Source organism: Lasiosphaeria miniovina, assembly GCF_030549165.1.
Source record: "Lasiosphaeria miniovina strain SMH2392-1A chromosome Unknown B0T26scaffold_7, whole genome shotgun sequence".
NCBI classification, from domain to species: Eukaryota; Fungi; Ascomycota; class Sordariomycetes; order Sordariales; family Lasiosphaeriaceae; genus Lasiosphaeria; species Lasiosphaeria miniovina.
In genome coordinates this window covers 3,059,220-3,076,315 of record NW_026848226.1, presented here as the reverse complement: position 1 = coordinate 3,076,315, position 17,096 = coordinate 3,059,220, and the positions used below count along the sequence as shown (strand labels likewise).

Sequence of the window (17,096 nt, the reverse complement as noted above, 5' to 3'; positions counted from 1 at the left end):
TGATGAGTTGCCGCATCTTGCTTGGTGAAGGAGTCGGGTGGCCATTTGTGATACGCGACGGCGTATTCAACATGAGATTTCACTTGACATTGGTAGACGACGTGGCGCGTTGCCGTCGACGCGTTGGCTTTTTGAAACCGCCAACAGGCCTTTTTCAGTCGTAGCCAGGCTTGAGGCAACTCGAATTGCGGGGGTGGGCTTTCGGGGGGGAGGCGTTCTGGGGTGCAGTGGCTTCTCCGGACCGCTGTTGCACGCTTTGGAAAGCTTCTCGGGCCTCGCAGCAGCTGGTCCGGGCAGCTACCGGGACCTCAGGACTGCCACCCGCTTGACTTTATCTCAGACACAGGCCCATGGAGTCGTTCAACAAGGCGATCGTCCGCTCGTACGCCTCAAACTCGTGTCCCGTGACGGACTCAGGTGGGTAGGGTTTCCTAATCAGAATCTCATTTAACAGGCTGTTCGCAGCTTTGATTTTGGAGGTATTGAAAAGAATATTGGCGTTTTGATACTGCTAGTTTTGGCTGCCTCTGAGCAAGGCAGAGACGATAAGAGCTAAAGCAGAGCAAAATCGTCTCTAATGTTCCTGTTGCTCATGACTGATCACACTCGTCATAAAAACTGAGGACAGCTGCCCAACGCTGCATCTCAGCGTTTCTCTCTTAGAGTTCAAAGGGCAAGTGGAGATTCCCAGAGAGAAAAAATGAACAAAATAAACGAAAAAAGAGTAATAAAAAAACTCACCTCTGACCCTGAGCATCCATCTTAACCTGCAGGCCCCAGGCCATGCGATTCGCCTCCCTCTTGCGCGCGAAGCTGACCATCACAATATTCTTGACGATCCGGTGCTCGATCTGCCTGGCCTGGGCGGCGCCGTTGAGGAACCAGGTGGTGCGGCGGACGCGGTCGGCGTCGAGGATGCCGTCCGGGTCGCGGAATCCCGCGCGCAGCTTGTCGCGGATTACGAACCGCCCAGGTTTGGAGAACTGCACCGCCCGCAGCCCCGCCCGCAGCAGGTGCCGGTACGCGTGGATGAGTTCTAGGTCGGCCATTATGCGCGCGTGCGCTTACGAGTAGCAGGCAAGCTCTGGTTGTGTGGGTATTGGGCGATGAGTCCAGATTTTATTGAGAGTGAGTGTGTTGGACTGTTGATGTGATTCGGTAATTACACTTTTGGGCTTCTCGTTTTCTTTCGGTCTCACTACCCCGGAAACCGGCGCACGGGCCATATTAATATTAGCCAGCCTCAACCTTGCATTGCGATAATTAAAATATGGCCAGATTTAGATAGAAGAGACAAAGTGAAACTGGATCACAGGCAGTTTCTTTGCCTCTGCTTGGCTGCGGAATGCTCTATTTTCATCTATCTACGTAACCCAGTCTAGCCCATCGGCTACATGAATATCTACCAGCCCTTCTACCGACACCGGACATCTTATGAACAAACCCTCAACCGGGTCCTTGTTAACACAAACATAAACATGAGAAGCAGTCGTCTCGTGGGGTTCTATATGCAAAAGAAAGCAGGAAATGACCATATACTTTGCCCTGACAGGCACAATCATACACCTACCAGTGGAACAATATCCAACAAAAACAAACCTTACTCCTCTCGCTGGTCTAGAGGCGCATACTCCCCAGAACCGCCGCTCGACGCACCTGCTGAACTACCACGGCCCATAATTCTAGAGAGCCAGCCGCCGATCCCGCCGCCTGTACGATAGGTTGCTCCGGCCGCAGACCGCGACTTGCGGTCGTCATCGGCATCAGCATCGACGTCATCGGGGGGGTCAATATTTAGGCCAGGGATGGCACTACCGGCACCGAACCGACGGGCTCTGAGATCGAGCGGCGGCACAGGGGAACCAGACCGTACCAGCGCGTCAGATTCTGCGGCCACCGATGGCGTTCCTGCACCAGCTGGTGTTCCCAGAGCTTTGGTCGAGTCGCCAAAGAGAGCATCCATGTCCTCAAGGCGCACTCCGCAGGTTTCGGGGTATAGAAAATACACTACACGGGTCAGCTTTCGTCGCGGAAAGGCGGGGCGAGAAGAAAGGGGGAGAAATGAAACTCACCAACTACAAAGCTAACAGCGCAAAAGAATGCGTGTATAAGGTAGAGGCGCCATGTGATCAGCTCTTGCAAAACCGGTGTCATTTCGCCCACTAGCCAGTTGAAGGCCCAGTTCGTCGCTGTGGAAAGACTAGCGCCCTTGGAGCGAATTTTGAGCGGCAGGATCTCGGGCGGGTAGAGCCACGGGATAGGGCCCCACGAGTAGCCAAACGCGGCGTTGTAAGTCATAACCATGATGACAACCAGAGTCGGTGTGGCCTTAATGTTCAAGTACAAGAAGTATGAGATTAGAGACAAGGATATGGCCATGGCCACGGCGCCCGACAGGAGGATCGGCCGCCGGCCCCAGCGGTCGACAATGTACCAAGGCGGGATGGTGGATAGGAAATACGTGATGCCGTTGATGCCCGCCATCAAGACGGCCGCATGACCCTTCCATCCGGCTGCCTCGAATACCAGTGGTGCATAGTACGAGATGACGTTGATGCCATTCAACTGGGCAAGGGCCTGGGCCGACATGGCAATGAAGACGCGCCTGCCGTAGCGTTGAAACATGTCGGTATAAGTCCTCTCACCTTCTTGTCGATGCATAAGTACGTTCATTTTAATGTCGCGGAACTCGTCGCGGGCGCGCGGATCATGAATATCGCCGCCACCGTAAAGGTTAGCAATGACGACAATGCCCTCTTCGTCATGATCGTTGTCAAGCAGCCACCTGTGGAATTGCGTGTTAGCTTTTGCCACAGAGCAAAAACTAGCAAGGTGTGGGCTGTACATACCTGGGTGATTCGACAATGATTAGGCTCCCCAGGCCCAGCAAAGCGCCCATCACGCACTGCATGAGCAGAGGGAGACGCCAGGAGAGATTGCTCTCGATATAACCGCAGAAGTAGTCCACCCACACCGAGGTTGTATACCCAATGATGTTCCCCGAGAATTCGATACACGCGAGTTTGCCCCTGTTGTGCGGCGGGGAGATCTCGGATTGATAGACGGGAACGATGGTCGAGAGCATGCCGACTCCTAGACCGGCCGTGATTCTGCCCAGCATCATCATGGGCATACTGAGGGCAAATGTTTGTAGAGCGCCGCCTACGAAGAAGATACAGGACCCGTAGAGAATGGTTTTTCTTCGTCCGATAATGTCACCTATATGGCCAACCATCAAAGATGAGACGAAAGCCCCGACTTCAAGGATGGCGACCATGGTCCCAATCTGGAAGTTTGATGGCTCGTGGAAGTATTCTTTGAAATAGCCACCACTGCACAAGTGCCAGGTCAGCTATATCCATAACTAGATACTGGAGCAGGTATCTGCAACAATGGAGGCAGCAAAAGCGGGGGTAGGACGCACGTAATGATGCCCGACATGACGCCTTGGTCATAGCCGAAGAGGAAGACGCCGAGGGACACGAATATAGATGTGAAATAACTGTAATTCCTGTTAGTATATACAAGGTCAGCAGGCGGGACGCAGCTGAAGGGTGTCTAACATTAACGGTTTCCCGGTCAAGCCGTGGATGGAGCTCGTGCCGCCCGTCATGATGGCGGCGAGGAGGCGCTCAGCTGCAGGGACGTTTCGAGGGGGTACGTCAGGAATATGAATGCCCTCTTTAGTAACGACGCCAATGTGGCGAGACGCGGACCTGCTGCGTGAGGGGGAGAGCAGCTGGCGGTAGCGAACCCGCTTTGTACTGGTTTGGTGGTGATTGCGATGCCTCGGATGGCGCTTGACGACGCCAGCAAGAAGCTCGTCGTCGAGAGTTTCGGTGAGCCTTTGGCGCAGTGGATCCTCGCTGGCGAGCTGCTCGGAAATATCGCCCGTGTCGGTCCACGATGAGTCGGATGAACGGCCGTCGTCGGATAGGGAGAAGCGCAGGTCTTCGTTCAGATGACTAGGCTGATGCGAGGCAAGCAACGAGGCTGACTGCCCGTGGTCGGGGTCGTAATCGTGGCCGTGACTGTGCCGGTGGTCTCGTAGGGTGCGGAGAGGGATGTTGGAAGGAAAACGGGCCGGGGGTGGTGTTGGAGAAGAAATCTTGAAAGAATCGGGGCTGTTGAGCAGCGACCCCGTTCTGCAGCGGCGAATGCGCCGAGTCCGAGTCTGGGGTAATAATAGCGGGAGTTGGGCGAGTCTGGCCCGATTCGACTGGTGCCACGGCGAAGAACATTGGTCAGGTGGGAACAGCTCGGATGGTTTGTAAACTCTCAGCGCAGTCAAGCTTCGCGTGTCCACTTGAGTTTGCGGCGTCGGTCAAAGAAGGCTCAGTTGGCAGCTTCCATTCACATCAAGGATGCGAACGTAGTAGCGGCGGCACCTTAACGACCCCCAAGCCGCGCCAACTGGCAGTCACGGCTAGGGGGCCCCTGTCCCGAAAAGGTGCCACCCCGCCCTGCGCGCTGACGTTTCAAACTGGAGCCCCATTTTATTCAGCCAGCACAAGCCACAACAGCCTACCAAGCTAGCTGCTTGTTTCCTAGCTCGCTGCTAAACTATGAAAATCACTGCAAATCACTACTGAACTTGGCAAGACGGCACTGATATCACACGCACGAAAATAGGGGTTCGCTTTCTTTCAGGGCTTGTATCGGTTGGCTGCTTGTGTTGTTGAGGGTACTGCTACCAGCCATCACAAGGCTGGGAAAGCGGGTTCTTTTCAGCCTCGGATCCATCATGACTGAGTCGACAGCCGAGTTGACGGCTACCAGACCTCCACAGAATACAGATACTACTATCATAAACATGTCGAAATCAACACCGTACACTGCAAGGTATAGATGCGAAAGAGTCCCTCCTTTCAAGGGGTGAGAACGGCGACCACAACAAGTTCTGTTCTTTGAGTCTTGCGAGTAAAAATATCTACTATAACCGACAACGGGATGGTCTTTGGGGTCTGTGGCGTTCACGATGAATGCGGCGCGAGGCTGTCAGGGACATGCATCGGGGTGCATAAAATTCGGCTGTGGCACGGCCGACATGTCAAGTCCCGATCGATTCGGTGCTCCGATTGCCTCCCCCACGAAACCCCGCTCACGTGGCGTCTTGGTGTATTGCTCGAGAGCGGCTTTAGGATGCGAGAGCACTCCTCGACCATCATCTCGGTAGCCAAGACATGTTTACAAAACCCGAAATAGCGAAGGCATCTTTTCTGCGTCTTTCTTCGCATGTTTCAATTATCAATGTTGGGTCGAGGTCGAGGTCGAGGTCGTCTCACGTCATCCCACCCCATCCCCCAACCGATTACATACGGAGTTTTCAGAAGGGAAGTATCTGGGCATCTCATTGCGGAATACTTCAGGTAGCATCTAAAACGCACTAACTCCCTTAGTACTTAACTACCCATTGTTTCCGCAACTGTGAACCGTTGGATGGCTTGCCAAACCTGAAATCTTACGGCAGACGGAAGATACGGATAGCTCCGACTGCGCCGCCATCAGCTTCTGAGCCAACGCCGGGCACTGTCGTTAACATCCATCAAACCAGCACTCGCATGGCTCAGTCTCTAGGTTTACTCAGTACACGTGTGCATGCGTATAAATAACAAAGCAGATGCGCCATTGATCAAAGCGGAACCGTTGCTGTCCGGGAGCCGCCACAATCTGGACGCACACCATCTTCCCACGCACTGCCACAGGCTGTCTTGGCTCGTTAGCTTTCCGAGCATTGAAACGGCTCTTTCTCTCATCATTCGCAAACAATTTGTTTCAACTCAATACCATGGGTTGAGCAACCGTGTCCGTTGTGCCGCTCTCCCTTGCATCAGCCATCAACCCGCCCACTATGGTAGATTCATGCACAAGTGCCGCTCTGCGCTGGGTAACGTGGAACATCCCGGCGGAACAATACTAAGCATGAATCAATCCCTAGAGGGCCGAGAGGCTTTCGGCCGCGTGCCGCTGTGAATCAGCTACTTTCTATACGCGGAGCAGCAAGACACGCGTGCTAGAAAGGCCTTGACACTGGCCGCAGGATCCCAGGCTTGGGTCGGGCGTTGGTTACATTTCTCGACCGCTTCACGAACGGCAACCAGGTTGAAATGGGGACGGATTGCATGCGCGGACCCGGACCGGAATAATCACTCCGACTCTCGACAGTGTTTATTTATTCCTTGCCAAAGCACGACAAGTGCGAAGTATCGTATTCACCTTACCTTCGGCCTAGGTAGCACGCTTGATTCGCCCGCGAACTGACTTGCCTATCACGTACAGTACATTGTGCTATGGACTGGGTAGAATTGAAGGAGGTTGTAGTGGCCGCAGAAGCTGGTGCCTCAGGACCAACAATCCATGGAGGCCAATCAAGGGGCCACCACGGTAAAGCTATTAATCTCACTCCATAACTTGCAAAGGTAGACGAAGCGAATCCATGGTTACGCCACGTTACAGGTCTAAAAAAGTCATTATTGTCTTTTGGACCGATCGCTGTATTCTAAGCGCGGACCAAGACGAGGAGATCAAATGGAAGAGTGTTTGGGATTCAGATCTCGCTTGGCACGTTCTGCGGGGGCTAGGCGGGCTAGCTAGGCGGGGACGAGCGGGCGGGCGGCGTTCTGTCTGTCTCCCGCTTCTGACGGCCTGATGCAGTGATGCGATGCAGGATTCTTCGCCTTGCATGCAAGTCACAGCTTTAGCTCCGGCCACACCTGAGCTGCGGCTTGGAAGGGGAACGGTCGACTACAGGTGGCTTGAATGTACTGTGCGGTCGGTGTCCGGGGTCGGGTTGGAGAAGCACCAGTGCTGCACTCTTTATTTGGGGCCAGAGGCAATCAATGGAGGTGTGAGAGGAGAGAGTGAGCTCTGGGCGTCCAGCTCATCATGCATGAACGTCGCAGATTGCCTTCTTAATTAGGTACCAAGATACCCCGAGCTTCCCATCCAGTGTTTTTCAGAGGATCGGTCTGGCTACCCCGCGAGCATGTTGCCGATTGTTGTGCTTTCTGCTTCGATTTGACTTTATAGTTGCCGGCAACCAACGTCGCACCCCAGAGGGCGTGGAATTCGAAGCCACGTCTGACACCCATCACGCCGCGCTGTGCCCGTCGCCCAACACCTTTGGAATTAGACACTAGGACACCACTGGCACATACGTTATCCGGCCTGTGGTTCTGTATGATTGCCGAAGTCCATGCGCCGCCTTCACTGTTTCTGGCGCGAATACAACACAACTTGAGTGAACCGACGAGCATCTCCGGGCCGAAATCGATCGCGAGAGTCCAGTCTCATCAGAACCCCATTCTCGTCATTTCGGAAAGGGCTGGACTTGTCCACAGCATCGGCCAATCGCGAGGCTGGGAGGGGTGTGTGGGTCCCGCAGCCTGCCAGCAAAACGGGGCCCTCTCGCTGGGGCGGTTTCCTGTTCCTTGCTTGGTGTAGACTTGCGCTAGTGTGGCAGTTCACCCCAGCCTGCAATCCCAAGCATCGAGTTTTATATTACAGAGTCCCAGCCGACCCATTCTGTCTTCCCATCTCTCGGTCACCATAGCAATACCTAAGCAGCACACTCCCCACCGCAAAAAGGCACCAGCCTCGTCTCTCGCCAACGCAAAACTCGATCGCATGTGCCTCGCTACATCCGAAAGCACCAATTGAGCAACACTGGAGGAAATTGGTGCGAAGGAAACGAAATCAATTGATCGAATCCGCAAAAGGGAGCTTAGGGGGGCTATTTCGGCCGTCACGCGTAAAAAGTTTCCGGCCGAGTCGCAACACAATCCATCCTCTGCATACGCCGCGCAACGCGGATGTCGCGCACAAGTCACAGGAGAATTAAAAGAAAGAGGTTGTAGCCGACGAGAGAAGGCAGGGGGGCGAAAATTGGAAATTCGAGGTGTTAGGCGACGCCGATTGGAGAGAGTTTTACACAAGACCACGCCGTCTCGTCGCCTCGGGCTATCCCTCGATCGACAAAATCGACCCACAGCGCTCAGGCGCCACGTCACAAAATCACAATGGGGTCAACACAGTTTGGGAATTTCGATGTGAGCAAAGCGCGCCTCGATCCGAAGTTTGGCAATTAGGTTTTGCGCGAATTGGGGGGTTTGGACGCTAACCAGTCGCGCTACAACAGAACTTCTGTCGAGATTCGACGCTTCCAGTCTGCAATGTACGTGCACCACGTCCCTAAGCGGAGCAAGCCTCTGTCGCACCGTATTTTTGGTACCTTGCAGTTACTGACTCTTCTGCAGGTGCTATCGGACTTCCATAACCAGACGGGGCCATGGGGGGGCTGCGAGTTGACTGGAATCCCACTATCAGACGGAAGGTTCCTGGGAAATCTAGGTGGGTGACCACCTCAACGCTGGCGGCATGCCCGCACGCCCTAGGCAAGGGTTTACTGACCAGCTGCAGGCTCCATCTTGTTGTCGGGCATTGCAATTGCTGCTAGCATCTTCCTGCTTTTGCGGTCCGAGAGAAAAAGGGCAGCTGTCGGACGGAGGTGAGCAAACTCTAAAATCCTCGTCTGATGATTGGCGGGCTAACAAGCGCAAAAGGGAGATGCAAGCATTTCTCGCTGGCTACATCGTAATCTCGATATGTGAAATCTTTACCATCGGAGAATTCCCCTTGAGCAACCGGGTGCGAATTGTGAGTATATGGCAGGACGTGGCGCAGAAAATCGGATATGTGCTGACCTGGTTGGCAGGCTTTCTCCGGCATCCATATTGGATTCATCATTGCGACAACATGGATCCTGTTGCTCAACGCAGTGATAGGATATCAACTAGTCGACGACGGAACGCCACTCTCTATGGGGATCTTGCTCGCCACGGCAGCTGCGCTACTCATCGGAACTGGCTACATCGCTCTGGACACGGGGTTTCAATGGACAGGATACTGGAATTCCAGCTACCAGCTGCCGAACCGGAACATAGCGCTCTATGTGCTGTACCAGCTTGCGCCACTGGTATTCATCGTCGGCTTCTTCGTGCTTGAGACGATTCTGGTTCTCAGGGTCCTCAGAGAGACGATGCCCATGGTTTACCTGGCTGGAGCTGCCGTCCTTTTCGCGCTAGGCCAGATCTTCACCTACGTCGTCAGCCCCCACATCTGCACCGGCACGGTGGGAAAGATTGACGGTTCGCTATTTGAGACGCTATTCACGCTATTGTCAGTCGTGACAATCTGGTTCTTTTGGTCCAGCATTACCGAGGACGATTGGCCGATGCCAGTCGGCAACACGTTCCCATGAACCTTATGATACCCTCATTTAACACGTTGTCAATAAAAACCGGAGTTCAGGTGCTTGCTTTATACCATCATATTCACACAAACGACATTCAAATTTAGTTCGTGGCGCAGAGCCACACACACTCAGCTCCAGAACCTAAGCGACAGAAACAAACAAAAAAACAATGGAATCAACATTGATAACGAAACACGATATACGGAATTAGTCTTTCTAATTCGCGGTTGCAACGAGCACGGTTGGGTTGTCTGAGATACATCAATCCAACTTGTACAAGCCCGGAGAGAGACTCAGATCTTTGGAGGAGCTTTTTTTTGGACAATTCTGATCGAAACGAAACGGAATTGGGTTTTGACATGGGGAATGTATGGAGAAGGGGTGATGGAGAGCAAAGCGATTACGCGTTTGCGCAAGAGGGGAGGCGAGTGGATGTGACAAATACCACAGCCTTTGGAATTGCGGCCGGCCCCCCTACTATGCGGGCCATGGCGGCTGCGCATGTTGGGCGGTACCGTGTGTGATTTGTTTTAGAGAATATGGCTTCGAGTATACCCATCGACAGGCAGTGGATGTGCGACAGTAATGAGAGAAATAATTGTCAGGCTTATAGGCCCTCGACTAGGTCTATATATCACTAGGGCAACTGTGATTCTGAAGTGATGATCTTTCCTGTTTCGTTGAATGGAGAGACAGCACAACATGACTGAGAGCGCAAGCAACACGAATTATCATTGGTTCCCGTTTACCTATGTATACATGCCAGCACTCGGTTTTCAAGAAGGGAGTGCTAGGCTTGGCTGAAAGCGACCCAACAGCTAACTAAACCAAAGCATTCACGGATAAGAAAAGGGGTTTCCTGTTTTTCCTCCAAGCCTCGTTTTCGCTAGTATTTTTTCCCCTGTGCTTTCCTTTCCAGCCGGCACTACCGGTGCCATGCACTTCATTTTCATTACATATCCCCGTTTCTCTCCCCGTTCTTGCTTCCGTACTGCAACAACAACGACGGAGATATAGCCAATAGACCAAACTCTCCCGCATGGCCCTCCCAAAAAGACCAAGAGCAATCGGTTGCCCCGACGAGGCCAGCAACAGATTGTAGACACGAAATGACAGGAGATAGATGACCAGACAGATACAGCAGTGGTAACGTTGGAGGGGAGTAACCAGCCCAGTCTAGACTGTCCCCTCTTAGGCTGCTGCCTATTGGGTATGATGGCGCTGGATGCCGAGCTTCTTGAGCTGGATCCTCGGGAAGGTGCCGACGAGGATGAGGGCGACAGCTAGGAGGATGGACCACAGCTTGATCTTGAGGATGCCCTCGTTGTAGGGGGTGGCGGCGGCGGCGGCGACGGTGGCGAGCACGAGCAGGAAGAGCGTGTAGCCCGTGTAGCGGTGGTATTTCCACAGGGCCTTGGCGGCGTCGACGCCGCCGAGGACCGCCGGGAACGCCCACATGAGCAGGCCGAAGACGTACTGGGCCAGCAGCAGCGCGGCCGTGACGGCGCCCAGCCAGCCGTGCGCGCTGTGCAGGTGCGCGCCGTGGCTGACGACCTTGTTGGTCTCGATGACGCTGATGCCGGCCGCGAACAGCAGGAACGACAGCAGCTGCAGCACGGCGTGGCCGCGCTGGCCCAGAAGTTTTGTTTCGGGCTGGTCCGTTGGTTGGAGGAGCAGGATCGCCTGCGAAAGCGTGAACACGCCCAGCGACTGCAGCAGCGGGTGCGGCGACACCAGCTTCATGGTCGGGTGCGTGAACACGCCCGCCCAGATCACCACCAGCAGCAGCACGTTGCCGATCTGGGCAATCCAGCCGGTTCCTTTCGATGGGGAAGCGGTTAGTTACACATACACACACACACGGGTTTGGGATGATGATAGAGAAAGACTCTTACCGAGCCAGAGATTGTTAATCATTGGTGCGTTGGGCTTCTGAATAGCGTCGCCTGGGCCTCCAAGTAGCGGTTCACTCTCGGTGGGAGGAATAGCATCGAGGCCATCTGACGTAGGCGCCGGTTCTACTGCTGCCACGGAAGCCATAGTTTTTTTTAGTCTCAAGCCTCTCGGGTCAAGCTTTTTGGGGCTGTTGTCAAGGTTAACGGTTTCCTTAGGCCTCGATAGTTCAATTAAGGGGAGGCTGGTTCTTCGCTCTTTTAGATTCTCGAAGAGAACCCTAACTATTTAAAGTATGAAGTTAGAAATAAGGTCTGGAATGAGCCTACTCTGGAGGTGAGGAGGTGGGGGGAAAGAGAGCGGAAGGCCGGGTGTTGATGTCAACTCCAGGATCTGAGAGCCAAGGTCGATCGGGATGCGGGCAGCTGCCGGGTTTCGGGTGCCGAACAGCGTCACGGGGTATTCGAACTATCGGCAGGATGGCCGAACACGACTAAATCGGTCGGGATGTAGTTAAGGTCGTTGCTATAGTAGTATGTAAAGAAGGCAACTTGAACGCAACACTATCGAATGTTCATTCGGGCTAAGTCCGGTAGGTACCCGTCTCGCTTGCGTGGAGGTTTCGCTTTCTAGGCACGGTGCAACGCAACTCCTCTTGCGCTGCACTGCACTGCATTAAACACCTACAGAGTTCGCTGCGGTCATATCCGTACTGTACATCATGATGCCAGACAAGCCCGAACTCGTATGCATGCACGCGTCCTCGCCAGCCCCAGGCGATTCGGGAATTGCGTAGCCCAGCCAGTCGATGACGGAAGCTAGAACGGCCGCGCCAAGAAAGCTTCTTCGTCTGAACTGAAGCCCCGCTCCAGCGAATAGAGTCTCTCGAATTACCATTCCCCGGTTTTGCGGGCCAGCTCGTCCCGAATCACCAGCCCGCCAAGGACAGGAGGCTTGCTTAGCTAAGGCATGCTACCAATCCTTAACTTATAGCAGCCGAGGCAGCCACTCACAGGCCATCATCCCCCCATCTTATCAGTTTGAGCAGCCCCTCTATCTTAGTTGGTTGCCCACATTCAGTCAGATGGAAGAGCACAACTTCGCCCCACCAACCAACAGCTGCCTGCCAATGCGGCGCTCTCATCTCACACTTAGTGGCATCTTGCACGTTGGCAGTGGACACCCCGTCGAGCCCCCAGATGCAAACATGCTCTCTTGCCCATTGGCGTGCATGATTGGCCTACCTCCACCCATGGAGCAAGACGAGCGACGTCGGACCTGCCCGACGTCTGGCGAGTGAGGGTGTCGCGGATGATGGAATGCTAATGCTGTGCATGTTAAGAGACACTCTCCCAGCCCGTTTGCTGTGCCTCCCATGTCATCATTCCCTCGTCGCTTGAAAAGAAAAATTTAAGTTCGTGACGGCTTCTCTTTCGGCTTCTCATCCCACACCTGCAACCCATCAAGTGCCAGTGATCATCCCGGGATATACATTCCACCCTTAGGCCTAGTGACTCAACTTGCTCAACCATCATGGCTGAAATCGACTACGGCTACGCTCTGGAGGCCGTCGAGGCAACTCCAGTCGCCTCGGCGGACATTGACAAGACCTTCCGCTCGAGCTGCATCGGTACGTTGTTCCCTCGGTAGCATGCCCACAGGCATGAAACTATACTTACGGCATCTCTCCGAGCACAGACTTGGTCTCTGCGGCGCTTGGTGGCAAGATTCTCGGCTTCTCGGACGAGTGGTTCGCCGAGGCCGCAAACCTCCTCAACCCTGCCGCGCCCATCCGGCAGCCCGGCAAGATGGTCTACACGGGCGCGTGGTACGATGGCTGGGAGACGCGGCGGCACAACACGGCCCCGTTCGACTGGGTCGTGGTGCGGCTCGGCGTGGCCTCGGGCACCGTCGATGGCGTCGAGGTCGACACGGCCTTCTTCTCGGGCAACCACGCGCCCGCCATCTCGGTCGAGGGCTGCTTCAGCCAGAACGACGGCGAGGTGCTCTCGTGGCAGGGCGGCCGCGGTGGCTGGGAGCCCGTGCTGGACATCAGGGAGTGCGGGCCCTCGCAGCGCTTCGCCTGGAAGCTCGCTGCTACTGAGAAGAAGCATTACACGCACGTCCGCCTCAACATGTACCCCGACGGCGGCATCGCGCGGTTCCGCCTCTTCGGCCACGCCGTGCCCGTGTTCCCCGACGACGCCGGCGCCGTGTTCGACCTAGCCGCTGCGCAGAACGGCGGCGTCGCCGTCTCGTGCAGCGACCAGCACTTTGGCACCAAGGACAACCTGCTGCTGCCGGGCCGCGGCAAGGACATGGGCGACGGCTGGGAGACGGCGCGGTCGCGCGGCAAAGCCCACGTCGACTGGGCCATCGTGCGCCTGGGCGCCCCGGGCTACCTGCAGAACTTCGTCGTCGACACGGCCCACTTCCGCGGCAACTTCCCGCAGCAGGTCAGGCTCGAGGCCGTCGAGTGGAGGGGCGGCGGCGGGCCCGGGCCAGACGCCCCCGGCTGGACCGCCGTCGCCGAGCCCATCAAGTGCAAGCCCGACCACGAGCACCCGGCCGACAGCTTGGTGAGCGACAGGCAGTTTACCCACGTCAAGCTCACCATCGTGCCCGACGGCGGCGTCAAGCGGCTGCGCGTCTTTGCCAAGAGGGCCGTCTGAAAACGGACGGACGGGTGCATGTCTAGGAAGACCGACTAAAGAAAGAAAAAAGGATGTGGGGCATACCGTGCTATTTGATGTGTAGTCAGTGTAGTGTAGCAGTGTATTGGCAAGCAACAAGACGATGCATGATCCCCACGATGGCGATATTCCCCGTTCCCCGTGGCTGGTGAATATGTGGTGGCCATGACTTGCTGCGCGTTGGAAATATCCTCGTATGTTATAGATACGTGCCTTGCCGCGCAACATGCAGCAGCTGTCAAGATGCGGCTGCCGACTACGCTTAACCTCGAGACGTGGTAGAGTAAACAGCCTCGAAGCGAGAGATGCTGCGGTTCGGTTCGGTTCGGTTCGGTTGTTCGATGCGGGTGGAGGTAGGTAGGTAGCGTGGCCGAGTTCTAAAGCTGTTGTATGTCTGTCTGTCTGTCCGTCCGTCTGTCCCAGCGCGGAGACGTGCTGCATACAATTACAATACGTACGTGCAGAGAGGAAAACCCTCCCTCTCCGATCTGCGTTCTGTGATGATGGTACTAGAGTGGATTTTTGAGGGGGTTATCAAGTTCTCCAAGCAAGGAATACGATACGTATTTAGTTAGGCTGTGTACCTACTTTCTTCATGGATTGACCTCCTCACGCCGAGAAACACGGCTTGGGCATTTAAGCGGGAGGAACCTCGAACCCCCTATCTATGTCACGACATATCGTCGACTCTGCTGCCGTGCACCACGGGAACAGGGAGAATGGCGACAGGTAGATATTCAAGCAAGCCACTTTTTATTTCTCGACGTCAGTATCGTAAAGCAGACGGCGTGCCTCTCTGGGCCCATGAGTAGCACCAGCATAAACGAACAAAGCGGTTGCTTCATGCTGGCAGGGCCCGAGGATGGATTGACTCGGGGTTTGCTGCTCCTTGCTGCTCCTTGACACAGCGGTGGTTGGGACGAGATACTCCGTAGGTTGGCAAACAAGCCCACGCACACGAATACTGGCAAAGGCCGGGACAGAGTAGGATGCGAAGAGGAGCTATCGTTCTGTGTGCTTGGTGTATGTATGATCAGGGGGTGAGATGGAGGTCTGGTCGGCGGCTATTTATTTGAACACATAGCACGACCATGGCGCTGTTTACGCCGTTAGGCATAACATAGAAACGGACATCACCAAGAACAACGCTGTCATAGACCTTTTGGCCTTCGGCAATCTTGTCAGTCGTTCGTTTGCATTGGTTGGACGAAATTGAGGGAGCTCTCGTCGGTGGCGAGCTGTTACGAATGCCAGGGCACCTCACTGAATATCCCCCCACCCTGTGTAGGTTTGCTGTCGACAGAGGGATATTGGGTGCCGATATAGTTTAGGGGTAGAAACAAGCAACTACCCGTATGACGAATTGCTCCTTTTCGGTCCTTGCTAAAGAGTCTAGCGAAGGCTGGACTCTAAAGCATCGTCAAGATCGTCGCTTCGCAACCCATAACCACGAGCCGAGCCTACACCCGTCTGCACACCCTGTCCAACGACTCGTAGACCTCGAGCATATTACTAGGCGGTGATGGCTGAAAGAGCTCAGGGCACTGCAATGGGAGCAAACATGGCAGGTTTGGTGTTTCTCCTCAAGCCGGTTTTCCTGCCTGCAGAATACAGTACAGACGACTCCGTCAATGCAGTAATCAGCGGTGAGGGAGCACTGGGGGAATTGGCACCGCCAGGACTGCCTATAGGACTCGAGAACTGGGAAGTGGGAAATGGGAAGGGGAAAAGAGCATTAGCCTAGCGTAACACGATGGTGAACACGAAAATGGGGTTGCCCTTGTGCGATGCTTCCCATACACACTCGGTGCCTTTCTCATTTCACCGTCTCCCAACGCAGCGTGATGGGCGATCGTGAGGGCGGAAGTCGGGGGTTGGGAGAAGTTCACGATGCAAATCTCACGACCAGCATTGGGGGATCAGGACTAAAAACCATCCAGATCGCAGCCCAAAACTGCAAACTGTCTAGCGTAGAGCTCCGTTTCTTAGTATCTTCGTTATCTTTCCCTCTCTGGGCCGTCGTTGCTGGGCATCAAGCCGTCAACAGCAGCAGCAGGGCAGCGGTGGGCGGGAAGAAATTGGCAGTAGCGAGTGACGTGGAGAGCCCAAATGCATTGCCGGCCACCTTGACGGCCACCTGTGGCTGGTGGGACTCGGACTGATTGCTAGCAGCTCGGGGCTTCTGTCGGCAGGGATCTGTGGTCTAGCGCATGCAATTGAGCAATGGACGCGAACAATGTCTCACAATGAGTGAGTAAATAAAATAAAAAAGAGGGCGGCTGGCGCTAACGATGTCAATCGTCTTCCCTTTGCGCTACTAGCCTCGTTTTCTTGTTTTTCCCCCCAATCCCCATCGTGATCACAGAAGATCCTCCTTCGGGGTCAAATTTAGCAATCTCATCTTCTTCGCACCCAATGCGGTGAACAGGATGGGGCCTGAAACGAAATTATACCATCCGTAATATGCGAATTCCGTAAAGTGTGGAGAAATCTTGATTGTCGGGTCGCCAGTTTTCTTCCCAACAAGCGACGGGAATGACGCACACGCAGTGACATCAATGCTCACCTGTGCAAGAAGTGCTTCCTTCCATCAGGCAAGGCAAGCGGAGGGCAAGGCAAGTGTGGTTGGGGAAAAGCGACAGGGGTCACGTTTAAAGTGATGACGGGGCGAGCTTTCGGCACCCCCCGCCCCATGCTGCCTGCAATGAGGAGGCTCAGAAAAGGCCTGGTCCGGGACCTGATGGGCGCTGCAGGGCACGTTCGGAAGACCACCTCACCTTGACCTTCCCACGTTCAAATGCCTAACATTAGTCTACGTCACCGTCGAGCCTCGGACTGTGGGTCATTGCTGGGCTATTTCGCAAAGAGATCAAGCGTGACACTAACCAGCAGGTCAGGCTCGCTGCTGTGGTCTCTAGCCTTGGAAGGGTTCGAGTAGGATGACCCTTCAGCTGCGTCTGCTAGTCCGGCGCGGTCATCCAGCTGTTCCGGGGTTGTGGCTTGCAGGCGTACCCCTGCCGTGCCAAGATGATGTGTGCAGGAAATCAGCTAATTGGCCAATAGGAGGCTGCCAGCACCCACCCCCAGACCACTTTTGACTTCAACCATCCAGGGCGCTGGAAGCTCGTCAAGCAGGGAATGCAGGGCAGGGTGCCTACTGTCGCCGAAAGAAAACAAAAGGCTTACGAAAACCTGCAGTAGCTCGGAATCAGGGAGCCCTGAAAAAGTTCATCAAAGGTGCCCTGCTCTGGTGTGGT

At 54.9% G+C, this 17,096-nt stretch overlaps 5 protein-coding genes across 5 annotated transcripts; 2 read left to right on the top strand and 3 right to left on the bottom strand.

Moving 5' to 3' along the window:
* Positions 1 to 188: 188 nt before the first annotated feature.
* Positions 189 to 1,316, bottom strand: B0T26DRAFT_472481 (uncharacterized protein). Its single transcript, XM_060435220.1, has 2 exons — positions 742 to 1,316; positions 189 to 431 (listed from the first exon to the last, which is right to left on the bottom strand). The coding sequence occupies exons 1-2, from the start codon at positions 1,047 to 1,049 to the stop codon at positions 332 to 334; spliced, it is 408 nt and encodes a 135-aa protein (XP_060291874.1). The 5' UTR covers positions 1,050 to 1,316; the 3' UTR covers positions 189 to 331.
* Positions 1,317 to 1,600: 284 nt separating this feature from the next.
* On the bottom strand, positions 1,601 to 4,241 carry B0T26DRAFT_756237 (uncharacterized protein; the record flags this gene model as incomplete). Its single annotated transcript, XM_060446065.1, has 6 exons — positions 1,601 to 2,007; positions 2,073 to 2,785; positions 2,850 to 3,332; positions 3,425 to 3,502; positions 3,564 to 4,031; positions 4,081 to 4,241. The coding sequence occupies 6 exons, from the start codon at positions 4,239 to 4,241 to the stop codon at positions 1,601 to 1,603; spliced, it is 2,310 nt and encodes a 769-aa protein (XP_060291873.1).
* Positions 4,242 to 8,018: 3,777 nt separating this feature from the next.
* On the top strand, positions 8,019 to 9,259 carry B0T26DRAFT_756236 (chitin synthase export chaperone; the record flags this gene model as incomplete). The annotated part of the gene is made up of 6 exons (XM_060446064.1): positions 8,019 to 8,048; positions 8,138 to 8,173; positions 8,256 to 8,349; positions 8,419 to 8,506; positions 8,562 to 8,655; positions 8,714 to 9,259. The coding sequence occupies 6 exons, from the start codon at positions 8,019 to 8,021 to the stop codon at positions 9,257 to 9,259; spliced, it is 888 nt and encodes a 295-aa protein (XP_060291872.1).
* Positions 9,260 to 10,456: 1,197 nt separating this feature from the next.
* On the bottom strand, positions 10,457 to 11,293 carry B0T26DRAFT_743927 (eukaryotic cytochrome b561-domain-containing protein; the record flags this gene model as incomplete). Its single annotated transcript, XM_060444325.1, has 2 exons — positions 10,457 to 11,073; positions 11,149 to 11,293. 2 exons carry the CDS (start codon positions 11,291 to 11,293, stop codon positions 10,457 to 10,459), a joined length of 762 nt encoding a protein of 253 aa, XP_060291871.1.
* A 1,386-nt stretch (positions 11,294 to 12,679) lies between these two features.
* On the top strand, positions 12,680 to 13,818 carry B0T26DRAFT_655511 (Allantoicase; the record flags this gene model as incomplete). Its single annotated transcript, XM_060438633.1, has 2 exons — positions 12,680 to 12,776; positions 12,845 to 13,818. 2 exons carry the CDS (start codon positions 12,680 to 12,682, stop codon positions 13,816 to 13,818), a joined length of 1,071 nt encoding a protein of 356 aa, XP_060291870.1.
* Positions 13,819 to 17,096: the final 3,278 nt, after the last annotated feature.